Source organism: Delphinus delphis, chromosome 1 (assembly GCF_949987515.2).
Source record: "Delphinus delphis chromosome 1, mDelDel1.2, whole genome shotgun sequence".
Lineage (NCBI taxonomy): Eukaryota > Metazoa > Chordata > Mammalia > Artiodactyla > Delphinidae > Delphinus > Delphinus delphis.
Window position 1 is genome coordinate 156,625,243 of NC_082683.1, and position 13,512 is coordinate 156,638,754.

At 39.4% G+C, this 13,512-nt stretch overlaps 2 protein-coding genes across 11 annotated transcripts in view; one reads left to right on the forward strand and one right to left on the reverse strand.

Moving 5' to 3' along the window:
• The window catches only part of CEP170 (centrosomal protein 170), a 144,660-nt gene extending 141,662 nt beyond the window's left edge, over positions 1-2,998 (reverse strand). For all 7 annotated transcript variants that reach the window (XM_059996791.2, XM_059996826.2, XM_059996819.2 and 4 more), the window contains exon 1: positions 2,831-2,998. The gene's annotated coding sequence lies outside the window, so the exon portion shown is untranslated. The remainder of the gene's footprint in view (positions 1-2,830) is intronic.
• Positions 2,999-3,829: 831 nt separating this feature from the next.
• SDCCAG8 (SHH signaling and ciliogenesis regulator SDCCAG8) overlaps positions 3,830-13,512 on the forward strand; it is a 261,098-nt gene continuing 251,415 nt past the window's right edge. For all 4 annotated transcript variants that reach the window (XR_009516945.1, XR_009516946.1, XM_059996857.1 and 1 more), the window contains exon 1: positions 3,830-4,001. Coding sequence is in view for 2 of the 4 variants with exons in the window: in XM_059996857.1 (XP_059852840.1) it covers positions 3,935-4,001 (67 nt within the window). In the remaining 2 variants the exon portion in view is untranslated. The remainder of the gene's footprint in view (positions 4,002-13,512) is intronic.

Below are 13,512 nucleotides of genomic sequence, written 5' to 3' on the forward strand. Positions count from 1 at the left end.
CAGCAACTAGAGAAAGCCCTCGCACAGAAATGAAGACCCAACACAGCCAAAAATAAAATAAAATAAATAAATTTTAAAAACAAACAAAAAAGAGACATGTACCACACTGTTCACTGCAGCACTATGTACAACAGCCAGGATGTGGGACCAACCTAAATGCCCATCGACAGATGAATGGATATAGAAGATGTGGCACATATATACATTGTAATATTACTCTGCCATAAAAAGAAATGAAATTGAGTTATTTGTAGTGAGGTGGACGGACCTAGAATCTGTCATACAGAGTGAAGTAAGTCAGAAAGAGAAAAACAAATACCATATGCTAACACATATATACGGAATCTAAAAAAAAAAAAAAAAAATGGTACTGATGAACCTAGTGGCAGGGCAGGAATGAAGATGCAGACATAGAAAATGAACTTGAGGACACGGGGGAGTGGGGGCAGGAGGGCAAAGCTGGGGCAAAGTGAGAGTAGCATCGACATATATACACTACTGAATGTAAAATAGCCGGTGGGAAGCAGCAGCATAGCGCAGGGAGATCAGCTTGGTGCTTTGCAATGACCTACAGAGGTGGGATAGGGAGGGTGGGAATGAGGCTCAAGAGGGAGGGGATATGGGGATGTATGTATGCATATGGCTGATTCACTTTGTTGTACAACAGAAACTAACACAGTATTGTGAAGCAATTATACTCCAATGAAGATCTATTAAAAAAAGTCGATTAAAATACAATGTGGAATTAAGGAATAAAAAGTATAAGAAAACAAAAAAGCACTTTATGGCAAAATCAACTTAATAAAAGAGCACAAATTCAATTTTAATAAAAAGGTTAAACATGAATTTTTTCCTCAAAAAGTAAGCTTTTTTAAGTTGAAAATAATAAAATTCATTAATTGAAGAAAACTGAACTTCATGGGTTCTTGTTATCTAGCAATTTCATTTTTCAGAGTTTATAGAGTTGATCATATTATAAAATACTACCGAATAGCAGAAAATATTATTAAAATATGGTTACTGATAAGTAGGGAAAAAATTCCAACAGTTTCCATTTTTATGAAAAGCCCATGTTAAGACATCTCTTCCTATATCAGTAAGTTAATTTATAAAACTATAGTTCCACTTCATTAGAATTATTACTTTCACATCAAAAGAAAAAGACTAGACTAATACGACTATGAGGTATCAATGAACTTGATTGTCACAGACAACTCAAAGAGCATGCAGAGAAGCTTTCCATAAATTTTCACAGGGTAGGGGGACTAGGGGACACAGCTGAAAAGAGCACATTGCAGAAGAGACCTTGGTTTTATTGGACTCTGCCTTTCATTAGCAGTTTGGCTTGGACAGCCAAGTCAGTTAACTTTCCAAGTTTTAATGTCTTCCTCTTTCTCTGTCAAATGCATTTAGACTCTTCAGTTTTAAAACACCAAAATTCTACAATATTTGCAAAGTTAGGAAAAAGTAAAAGCAGCACTGGTTTTACTTTTTAAAAAACAATGGCAGAAAAATACAAAATGGTTTGTAACTTGCAATGTAATATTTCCAGAGCTGAATTCCTAAATCATTGCGGCATACCCAGCTAGGGTTATATCAGTGAAGATCTGGATACCGTATTCATAATGTCACTTTCTCCTCTCACATCATTCCTCCACCTGCTCCTCCCCATCCGGCTTCAATCTCTCTTTTGCTTGTTTTAATGCCAGCAAACGGTTGTAAGCTTAATAATCAAATCATTTTAAAAGATGCATTTTCAATCAAGTACGTTATCTGCTTCACCACATTTCTCCCAACTGGATGAATTTTCATTAAGAGAATAAAAATATGAATAAAAAATTCAGAAACAGAAATGTACCAGGCCTATGTTTGATTTTGAATGCTTAAAAAACAAAACGGAAAGATGTATCCTAACCTATTCCCTTAGGCACGTGAATGCGTTACCCACCCTATGAAAAAACATTCTGCTGGTTCATTTTCCTGCTACACAAACAGCTTCGTCGTCAGGCCCTTCCTGGTCCATTCTTCATCGTGAGCTAGTAATTTTATATGGATCACCTTGGCAATGCTTGGACAGGTACTGTCCTTGTCTTCCAGGAGCTTACATTCTCCAAGTAAAACTCTGCTAAACACTAAAAAAACAGATACTATGACTTAGGGTACAAATCCCACATCTTCCCGCCCCTTGTTAGGCAGCTGCTAATTTTTCTTTTCCTTACATAAAATGAAGGGACCCATACCAAAGCCCACATTTGAATTTCAGGACAATGAAGTCGACAGGAAGCTACTCTCTCCTCCCCCGGGTTACTACAGAGCCACAGCCTGAGCGGGTGCTGTCGCCTGGCGGGTGCGTGACACCACGTCTTCCACGCCCTCTCACCGCGTCCGAAAGGCTCCTCGCCGGACCACCCCAAACCAAAACCAACCACACAAAAAGAAACGACATTGGGAGCTGCTCCGATCGGGAAAACCCCTTCTCCAGCAACAGCGTAGCCATTCCCTCCGCTGCTCCGCCCGCACCCCTGCAAACTGCTGGGGCGGAGGGGGCTGCACAAAGCCAGGAGAGCCAGAGACGACTCAATACGTGGACACTTGCAGGGGAAGACGGGACGCAGGGCCCGGGGACGCAGAGTTGGGGGGCGGTGGGGGGAGGGGTGCCCCCGCCGAGTCCCAGGTCCGGGGCGGGGGCGGCACGCGAAGCCTCAGGGAAGCGCCCCTCGCCGCCGGCCCTCAACCCCTCCCGCCGCGGGCCGCGCCCGAGCCCCCGCTGCAAACACGAAAAGAAGGATGTGGAAAGGCGGAGGCGACGGCATCGGAGCGCATCACTTACCCCTCACTGCTGAGAGGGACCGGACGGGGGGGCGGGGCGCACCGCGTCCCGTGAGTCTCTCGCAAGCGTCCTCCCCCACCCTGTCGTCGTCGCCGCCGCCGCGGTCGAGCTCTCGGCCCCTCGGCGCCGCTGGGCAATAACGTTATTCCGCACACGCTCCGCACATAGCGGTAACGGCAAGGAGCGGCCGCCCAGTGCGCAGGCGCCCGGGGAGAGGGCGAGGAGCCCAGCCCTACCCCTGGTCCGGCCCAGTCCCAGCGAACTCCTACTGCGCAAGCGCCAAGCACAGACAATGAAAAGGGGTTGTGCGGGGGGGGGGGGGTCTCACCCACAGGCCTCTCCAGCTGCCGACTACGCAGGCGTATACCAAAGACCAGCTTCAACAATGAAGAGGACCCGGGCTTTAGCTGGGACCGCAACCGGCAAGGACTACAGTTCCCAGCCGGCAGTGCGCCAACTCCAAGCTGTGGTCGGGTCGCTGGGCGTGCTAAGATTGGTAGTGTCAGCCGCCTTCACGATCTACGCTGCTTGGGAGATTCAGAGCTTCTTTTTCCTGAGAATTTATTTCGCGGTGTTGGCAGATGTTGCGGCTGAAGGGTGTTGAGCTTATTTGCGTTCTTGAGAAGGCTCAAGGATCAACAGCATATAAGCAAATTTAGAAGAGTAAAGGCTTTCAGTGAGCCCTTTCTGTCAGTTAGGTGGTCCAGACAGCAGGATGGGTTGAAGGCAGGACTAAGCCTGGCTGGGCTACAGAAATGGGCGGAGCCTCCAAGGAGTCTCTTGGCAACCGGAACTTGCCTCCAAACCGCCAAAGCTTGAGTTTGGAGCGCGTTGCCCTCTGGGAATTGTAGTTTCATTGGGAGTGCTCTTAGGAGCTTCGACACTGTAAGCCCGGACACTGTGGACTACAACTTCCGACGTCCCCACGAGGGCCCGTGGGTGGGAAGAGGCTGGAGAGCTCAGTACGGGGTTCTGTGCTCCCCAGTGACAGCAGCAGCAGGAAATCGGTGGGCCCTTTCCGGGGGCTGAGGCCTCTTGCACTCCGAGGGGAGAACACTGGACACTTCCCCACGCAACTCCCATCTCTGGGCCCCGAGTGTGTTCATGGCGAAGTCCCCGGAGAACTCTGCCCTGGAGGAGATTCTGGGGCAGTATCAACGGAGTCTCCGGGGTGAGTTGCTCGGAACCTCTGTGCCCTAGCCCCTTGATAGCAGGGCCTAATGGACGGGAGCTGACCAGGGGCGTTTCCTAACACCTTGGTTCGGCCCTAGCCAGAACGCAGAGGAAGAAGATGGATGTTGCTGTGGAAAGATTAAATAGTTGTGTTTGTTTTTACGTTTAAGCAACGTTGTTTCCCTTGATTCCCATAGTTACCTGAACCAACTGCCTGATCTTTTCTTGGGCATCTTTTTTTACCCGGCGCCCGCAGAAACTCTTGGACGGCTCAATGCCAGTTTTGCCCAGTTCCCATACTTCTCTTTATAATCCAGTAAATTCCTGATGCGCTCTTTTTACACATTCAAATTATGGTGTAGTGGATTGAATGTGATTTATTGGACCAGGAAAAAAACCCACTAATAATTATTTTAATCACAACAGCTTCTATTTAGTGGTCTAGGCTATTTACATACATTAAATCACTTAAAACTTACAATCTTATGAATGTCCCTCTTCTAGACATGGGGAAATAGAGGTGCAAAGAGGTTAAGTTAGGCCAAAGCCAACATAGCTAGTTAGTGGCAGAGCCAGGTATTAAATTCAGTCAGACCTGTGTGCCTTAAAAGCCTATGTTTTTCTTTATTATATTACAATTAACTATTACTGAAACTTTTTTTAGTTAATTCAGATTTTATTACTATAGTACCCTATGAGTAGCTGAAGAAGTGATATACTTGTAGATAGCTCTATCATCTTGAACATCATATATAACATCTAGAAACCTCATTTCTCTTATTTTAAAGTAGAAGTTATGATATTGTCTGCAGGGTTCTTGTGAGGAGCAAATAAAATAATTCACATAAAGCAATGATTTTCAGGCTTTTTTTTAAATCTTAGCCATAAATAAGAAATATATTTTGTATGGGGCATAGACATATAGACTAAAAAAAAAGTTTCATTAAAGAATATTTATTCTACTAGATGTAATTCACCCTACTTTCTGTTCTTTTGCATTTTCTTAACCATTTAGGCCATGACCAACAGCTTAAAAAATATTTAAAGCATTTAAAGCACTGACTCATTTATTAATTTAGTGCCTACTATATGTTAGACATACCAAATGCTGGGGATACCGTAAGGAACTAGACAAAGTGACTGTCCTCAGGGAGCCTCTGGATTAATGCAGTGAAGCACGATAAACAAAATAATTACAGATTACTATGATAAAAAAGAAGGGTAAAGATCAGTGTTTGGCACATAAGCACTCATTAAATGTTAGCTGCTATTTATAATTGGTACTTGTAGCAAAGTGAAGATTTTTCAAGGAGATTAGAAAATTTATCTTCTACTGAGTCTAGATTTTGAAAGGGCTATTATTTATTGTTTGATTAGCAAATTTATCTTCTAGTGAGTCTAGACTTTGAAAGGGTTATTATTTATTGTTTCCATCTGTCAACAGTGTTACAAACTGTCAACATTCTCAGTATTCAAACTGCAAGAATAAAATAATTGGTCTGAATGAATACCTTCATCAGCCTCCTGAGGTTTCAAGAGCTGTTAGATACAGAAATAACCACTTGTAACTTTTCATTTGAAAGCAAGAAAAATACTGTGTGCAATAATACCAGTGGCATTTAATTTTTGAGGTCGGTAAAAAAAATCTTGTTTTCCATTATGTTTCTCCTAGTGCTTCTCCTCCTTTAACCTTAATTTGAATCTTTACTTAAGTATTAGAGGCTATTTAATATTAGACTTGATGCAGTAGTTAATTTCAAACTAATGTTATAGTACTATATTTAATACCCACGATACTGCTTTCAGTAATTATAGTGAAGAGTTTTTATTCAAAGATAATTCATTTTAAAATAAATTTAAAATTTACTGTTATAACAATATAAAGTAGTGAAAACATTTATAATCAAGAGCAAATAAAGCAGAGAAAAAAGTTAGTTTGTTTTTTATTAATTTTTAGTGATAGTTTTAACAATGAATCAAGAAATGAAACTTGAAATTTTTCATGGGTTTTCAGGACTTATTTTATTGTTTATTAAGTAGCATTTTAATTTTCAGGTTTATTTAGTTTATATAATAGCTTATGGAAGGCAACAAAACAGAACTAATATTGAAATGAAGCACGATCAGAAGTTCTTCACTTCACACGTATAAATTACCACTCTTAGATTGGATAATTCCCTTTAACGTCAAAATGTGTGTTTCTGAATAAACACAGTATGGTGGCATTATTTTGTATATGAAATTTCATTATTTTAAGCGTTTTGTGCCTAATAACTTGAGAATTGTGGTACTATGCAGGCAGATAAAATGCAATTTAAAGTTCTTTTGTTTGGGTTTTGTCTATCCACCATTACTTCCCCAAAATGGCTTGTCTAGTTCATGCTTAAAGAAGAGGTAATAGGTATTCTTGGTCTTTCCTCACAAGTTATTCCTCTGGTTTCTAAATAACTGTACATGTAATCATTACTAATTCTTTCAATTGTATTTAGCAAGGAAGTGGGCATATTAAAATGCAAAATGCTTTTATAATTTTCCCATGATAGTCTCTCATTTTTTTTATAGCTTTTCCTCATTTCTTTACTTTAAACACAATTTTTGGTACTATTATAGTATATGAAGAATTTGAAGTTCTGATGTGAAAAGCAGAGTCAATGTTGCTTTCTTGCTTTTAAAACTTAAGAGGAATTCTTGCCTCTCCTTGAGTCTGATGACCCTAGAGCAGCCATGGAAATAGAGAGCCCATCTGCAGGCTCTACACTCACCTCTTATTCTTTCCCTGACGCCTTTCAGATGTAGTCACCCTCTAAGGATAACTCCTGCTTTGGATTGTCTATTCCCCCACTGTAAGAATTGGAGTGGTTGAAAGACTTCTTCAAAGTAAGAGATCTGGCAGAAAAACTAGAAAACTTCATTGCCCCACAGATCTGTAATATTATTCCTACATAGTAGATGATCTGAAAGTTTTCAATGCGGTATAAAGTGGGCATACCAGGTATCCTGGGAGTCACAGAGTTTAATCTAGAACCAGAAGTGACTTGGAAGGTCTTCTGGCAATATGGTTAGGTGTTCATTCACTCTTTCGGCATCTAAAATTCAAGACGCACAGAATTATATTGATAACTGGGCAGAATAGCAAGTACCCCTCCTCTAATTTAAATTCAACACATCATAGTGCAAGGTCATGAGGTATAAAATAAACTAATTTATAGCCAAGAAAGGGTCAGGAAAACCAGAATAACAGGAAATTCAGGCTGTTTTCAATTTTGTACACTTGAATGTAGGGATATGATGTTAGAAAGAAGGAGAGAACTTGTTAGAAATTCAGTGTCCCAGCCTTAATAACTGAATCACGTTTTGTCTATTTCTGCAGTGTTAGCTATGGATACAGTTTTATACCTGTATACGTGACTCACCTATTCTTCAACTTCCTGGCCACCTTTGATTGGGTGGGCATAAAGAAATGGAACAAACTTATACCGAGACAGGAATACATCATTTACTTTCTATATACATTTTATATGCTGATTCCTCCTTTTTCTTTCAACATTTTGGTGTTTTAGGCTCTAGATTGAATTTGTGGAAGAGTATGATAGATTCAAAGAAGAGAATGTGGAACTAGGATCCAAGTTACAACTCTTACTGTTGCTTTTCTAATAACCATCTATGTTACCTTAGGCAAGTTAATAAACTGTTCTTGGATTCTTGTTTCCTCATCTGGAATATGAAAAGTTTGGACTAGGTGGAGAATTATTGCCTTTAGGAGTCAAGCAGATGACAAAATATGTGGTGGAGTCAGTGGAAGACACTAGGGAATGGTGAGGCTCTGGCCAAACTGGACATTTTATGCTTTTTCTAAAAACATTCCAGGTACTTTCTTGCTCCCTCCCTCTTTTTTCACTTTACTTTCTCTTATTCTTTTCCCTTTGTCCTATACTGTGTGGGTCAAGCAAAACACATGAGAGCTTGGTTCGCCTCCAGGCACTACCCCTGGATCTGTAATGTCCCTTCTATCAACACTGGATTGGAACACATGAATGATAATGGTTCTGTTTCTTTCATATACAAATGAGAGTAAGGAACTAGGTTCATAGAAAGTGAGAGGTTGAATATGGGAAGAAAATATAAAATTGGGGGGAGTGATCCTTTTCTTTGTAAGTTGATCTAGTTTGATAAAACTGAAGATAAAATTGATGGGCCAATTGTACACAAGTAAAATATAGAGCATCTTTCCAATTCATACAAAGTGTTTTTTTCATTCCACAGAAGGACTCACATCTGTGGAAAGCAGTGTTAATCTTACTAGTCAATAATTTGGTCACTGAATTAACCAGAAGTGATATCATCAGGACCTTTGGCAGACTTAAGAAAACCTGTGTATAACTACTTAAGTAAAAGTTCCTCTTTTTCTCAGTTTTACTCATCAAACTTGTATTTCTTCTTCTTTTTGTTTTTTTCTTTTCTTAAATGTTTTCTAAAATTTTAAAATATTCTTTGCCATATATAGTATATATTTATGCACATACACATATTCTCTATAGCTAATGTTTGCTTATGTGTTTAACTATCAGCCTCATTGAGGCAACAACGTAATAAAGGCTCTGGAAGCATTTATTATAAAATGAGAAAATTATTTTGGTGTTTTAGCGCAGACTGAAACATATCTCTCTTTTCTAAAAATTAAAGAAATGGAACTATTGGCTATTAATAAATAAGGATTGGTAATGCAAATGAAGTTTGTAAACATTTGAGTTTACTTTTTTGCTGATAAAATTTAAATTACATATATTCCTTTTTTGTTTTATATACTTATATAGCTTTTAGTAGTTTTAACTTTTATGACCATTTCTTCTACCAGAATAGCAAAAAGCTAGTAGAATTCCATTTTTTCTTCCCTACTAATAATGAGGTAAAATAGGCAAAAGACAGGATTTAGCAGCCCCAAAAGGGTGTTTTACAAGTAAATAGTCATCCTGAAATAATGTAGAACCAAAACAGTGGTTCAGTGTTATGAGATTGTAAGGGCATTTTCACATGTTGGCCATGTTTGGACAGAAAAAAGAGATGAAGTTGTTCTCAAGCTTTTGAGATACTGAGAATAATTATATTAACTCTTGGGATTTTTAAAAGACTTAAACTCTGATCATTTCACCAGTTTTTGCTAAGGTTTTCCACCTTTTCACTTAGTGATACTCCTTTGAGGATCAAAAGGTAGGGAAAGTACCTTGACATGCGCTTGTGTACTTGCTAAAGCAACCTTGATTATGGGAGAGCTTCATCAAAGCCCACTGGAATATTTAAAGGAATGATCACCTAAAGTAGCTCTGAAATATGGCCTTAGAGTACAACTATTGCTTCATGTATTAGGCCTGGAAACAAAATGAAACTAAATATGAATTTCAAGTTTTTAATTACAGTAGATATAACAACTCCAGATACCTGGATCAGAACTGCCTCATGATAGTGATTGCCATGGGTTGTGCACTGCCTACCACAGTGGCAGGATGGCTCACTATCCTGACCACTTTTCATCAGGAGGTGCCTGTAGTTACAATGTAGCAATGTGGGAAGTCTCTCCTTAAAACCGAACAGGGGCTATCTTGTTTTATTAATCTAAACCAGCAGTTATCAACCAGGGTGACTTTTTTTCCATCCAGGAAACATCTGGTAATGTCCAGAGGCAGTTTTGGTTGTCACAACTGGCAGGGAGGAGTCTACTGGCATCTAGTGGGTAGAGGCCAGGGACGCTGCTATACAAACACAACACATCACCTTACAGTCAAGAATTATCAGGTCCAAATTTCAATAGTGCTAAGATTGAGAACCATGATCTAGAAGTAGCAAGGCATTGCTCATAACATTTACTTTGTGAGAATCATACATGAGAATAATTACTATTAAGGGTACAGATTGTATTGGCTGATAATTTTACCTAAGTTCTGCCAGTCTGGCTAGGATTACTTCTTTATCAGGAAAGTGACAGGTGCATAAGTCCTCTCAGTTGGTGCCAAAAAAATACCAGGTGTATCCCTCATAATGCATGTTGTCAATCTTGATTTGCCAGCATCCATCTATCATTAATGATCTTCTAGACACTGCTCTCTTAAGATGTTTACATTCTTGTTCGGATTATCTTTCACTCCTGGCACCAACCATTTTCACATTTTCCAGCTTTTAGAGTCTTATGATAGTATTTTTTTGAGATTTTGTAGTTTCTGCACACTACTTTTAATCTCTTTCATTATTATAATTGCCATTTACAAAGCTCTTTTTCTCTGATTTTGGATTATGCTGTTTATATCTTGGTCATACTACCTGTCAGTTCCCTAGTAAACAGTGACAACAATCTTCTGAACTACCTGAGGCCCAGTCAAGTGTGGACAGACACATGTGTCTCTTATCTTGCCATGGTTTCATTTTTCTGCTTGTCTGTCCTGGTCTAAGTGTGCTTTAAGAACTGTGGCTCGTCTCATGCTCGGCCTAGGGAGATATGGTTCATTGCATGTTTTCTCAGAGACAGCTGAGCACTTCACTGGGTGTGGTTCCGCCTCCCTGTCACCAGGATAATTCTTGTTCACATCTCCCAGTACAGATGGAGAATGTAGACATCAGTAATGCACAGTATGTATATAAGTGATGATCCTTCCTAGACAGGGACATATTTCCCTTTTGTTCAAAAGCATCTTGATGAAGAGAGGCTCAGTGTTGAGCTAGGAGTTAGAAACTAGAGCAACTGGATTACAAAAATGAATAAAACAGACTTAAATTTCTCGGCAGTCAACAGCTTAATAACCTTTTCAGTGCTCATTGTATTGATTGATATTTGGATAGTGGACCAGCAGAAATAGTATTTACTTACATTTATGTTCATATGATCCTGTAGGACTCAGAGGTTGTATTTGTGTTTGTATTCTTAATTAAGTTTAATTTTTTAATTATTGCTTTTCTTGTGATGAGAACATTTGAGATTTACCCTTCACATGTACAACACAGTATTATTAATGATAGTCACCATGCTGCACATTATATCCCAGGACATAGTTTATTTTATAACTGGAAATTTGTACCTTTTGACCCTCTTTGTCCATCTTGCCCACACACCCACCCCCTGAATCCATATTTTTCTAATTAAAAACCCTCTTCTCTTTTTCCCTTGGCCACTGTTTTTTTTCTTCCCTAACATCTTTATTAGAGTATTATTGCTTTACATTGTTGTGTTAGTTTCTGCTGTATAACAAAGTGAATCAGCTATATGTATACATATATGACCATATCCCTTCCCTCTTGCGTCTCCCTCCCACCCTCCCTATCCCACCCCCCTAGGTGGTCACAAAGCACCGAGCTGATCTCCCTGTGCTATGCGGCTGCTTGCCACTAGCTATGTATTTTACATTTGGTAGTGTATATATGCCACTCTCTCACTTTGCCCCAGCTTACCCTTTCCACTCCCCATGTCAAGTCCATTCTCTATGTCTGTGTCTTTATTCCTGTCCTGCCCCTAGGTTCATCAGAACCTTTTTTTTTTTTTTTTTAGATTCCACATATATGTGTTAACATATGGTATTTGTTTTTCTCTTTCTGACTTACTTCATTTTGTATGGCATGCTCTAGGTCCATCTACCTCACTACACATAGTTCAATTTTGTTCCTTTTTATGTCTGAGTAATATTCCATTGTATATATGTGCCACATGTTCTTTTTTTTTTTAATGCAGCTCTGTTATAAAAAACATGCCTCTTTTATTTAACATCTTTATTGGAGTATAATTGCTTTACAATGGTGTGTTAGTTTCTGCTTTATAACAAAGTGAATCAGCTATACATATATCCACATATCGCCTCCCTCCCACCCTCCCTATCCCACCTCTCTAGGTGGTCACAAAGCACTGAGCTGATTTCCCTGTGCTATGCGGCTGCTTCCCACTAGCTATCTGTTTTACATTTGGTAGTGTATATATGTCCATGTCACTCTCTCACTTCATCCCAGCTTACCCTTCTCCCTCCCATGTCCTCAAGTCCATTCTCTACATCTGCATCTTTATTCCTGTCCTGCCCCTAGGTTCTTCAGAACCTTTTTTTTTTTTTTAGATTCCATATATATGTGTTAGCATACAGTATTTGTTTTTCTCTTTCTGACTTACTTCACTCTGTATGACAGATTCTAGGTCCATCCACCTCACTACAAATAACTCAGTTTCGTTTCTTTTTGTGGCTGAGTAATATTCCATTGTATATATGTGCCACATCTTCTTTATCCATTCATCTGTTGATGGACACTTAGTTTGCTTCCATGTCCTGGCTATTGTAAATAGAGCTGCAATGAACATTGTGATACATGACTCCTTTTGAATTATGGTTTTCTCAGGGTATATGCCCAGTAGTGAGATTGCTGGGTCGTATGGTAGTTCTATTTATAGTTTTTTAAGGAACATCCATACTGTTCTCCATACTGGCTGTATCAATTAACATTCCCACCAACAGTGCAAGAGGGTTCCCTTTTCTCCACACCCTCTCCAGCATTTATTGTTTGTAAATTTTTTGATGATGGCCATTCTGACCAGTGTGAGGTGATACCTCATTGTAGTTTTGATTTACATTTCTCTAACGACTAGTGATGTTGAGCATCCTTTCATGTGTTTGTTGGCGATCTGTATATCTTCTTTGGAGAAATGCCTATTTAGGTCTTCTGCCCATTTTTGGATGGGTTGTTTTTTTGATATTGAGCTGCATGAGCTGCTTGCATATTTTGGAGATTAATCCTTTGTCAGTTGCTTCATTTACAAATATTTTCCCCCATTCTGGGGGTTGTCTTTTTGTCTTGTTTATGGTTTCCTTTGCTGTGCAAAAGCTTTTAGGTTTCATTAGGTCCCATTTGTTTATTTTTATTTCCATTTCTCTAGGAGGTGGGTCAAAAAGGATCTTGCTGTGATTTAAGTCATAGAGTGTTCTGCCTATGTTTTCCTCTAAGAGTTTTATAGTGTCTGGCCTTGCGTTTAGGTCTTTAATCCATTTTGAGTTTATTTTTGTATACAGTGTTAGGGAGTGTTCTAATTTCATTCTTTTACATGTAGCTGTCCAGTTTGCCCAACACCACTTATTGGAGAGGTTGTCTTTTCTCCATTGTATATTCTTGCCTCCTTTATCAAAAATAAGGTGACTATATGTGTGTGGGTTTATCTCTGGGCTTTCTATCCTGTTCCGTTGATCTATATTTCTGTTTTTGTGCCAGTACCATACTGTCTTGATTACTGTAGCTTTGTAGCATAGTCTGAAGTCAGGGACCCTGATTCCTCCAGCTCTGTGTTTCTTTCTCAAGATTGCTCTGGCTCTTCGGGGTCTTTCATGTTTCCGTACAAATTGTGAAATTTTTTGTTCTACTTCTGTGAAAAATGCCATTGGTAGTTTATAGGACATTCCATCCAAAACAACAGAATGTACTTTCTTCTCAAGTGCTCATGGAACATTCTCCAGGATAGATCATATCTTGGGTCACAAATTAAACCTTGGTAAATT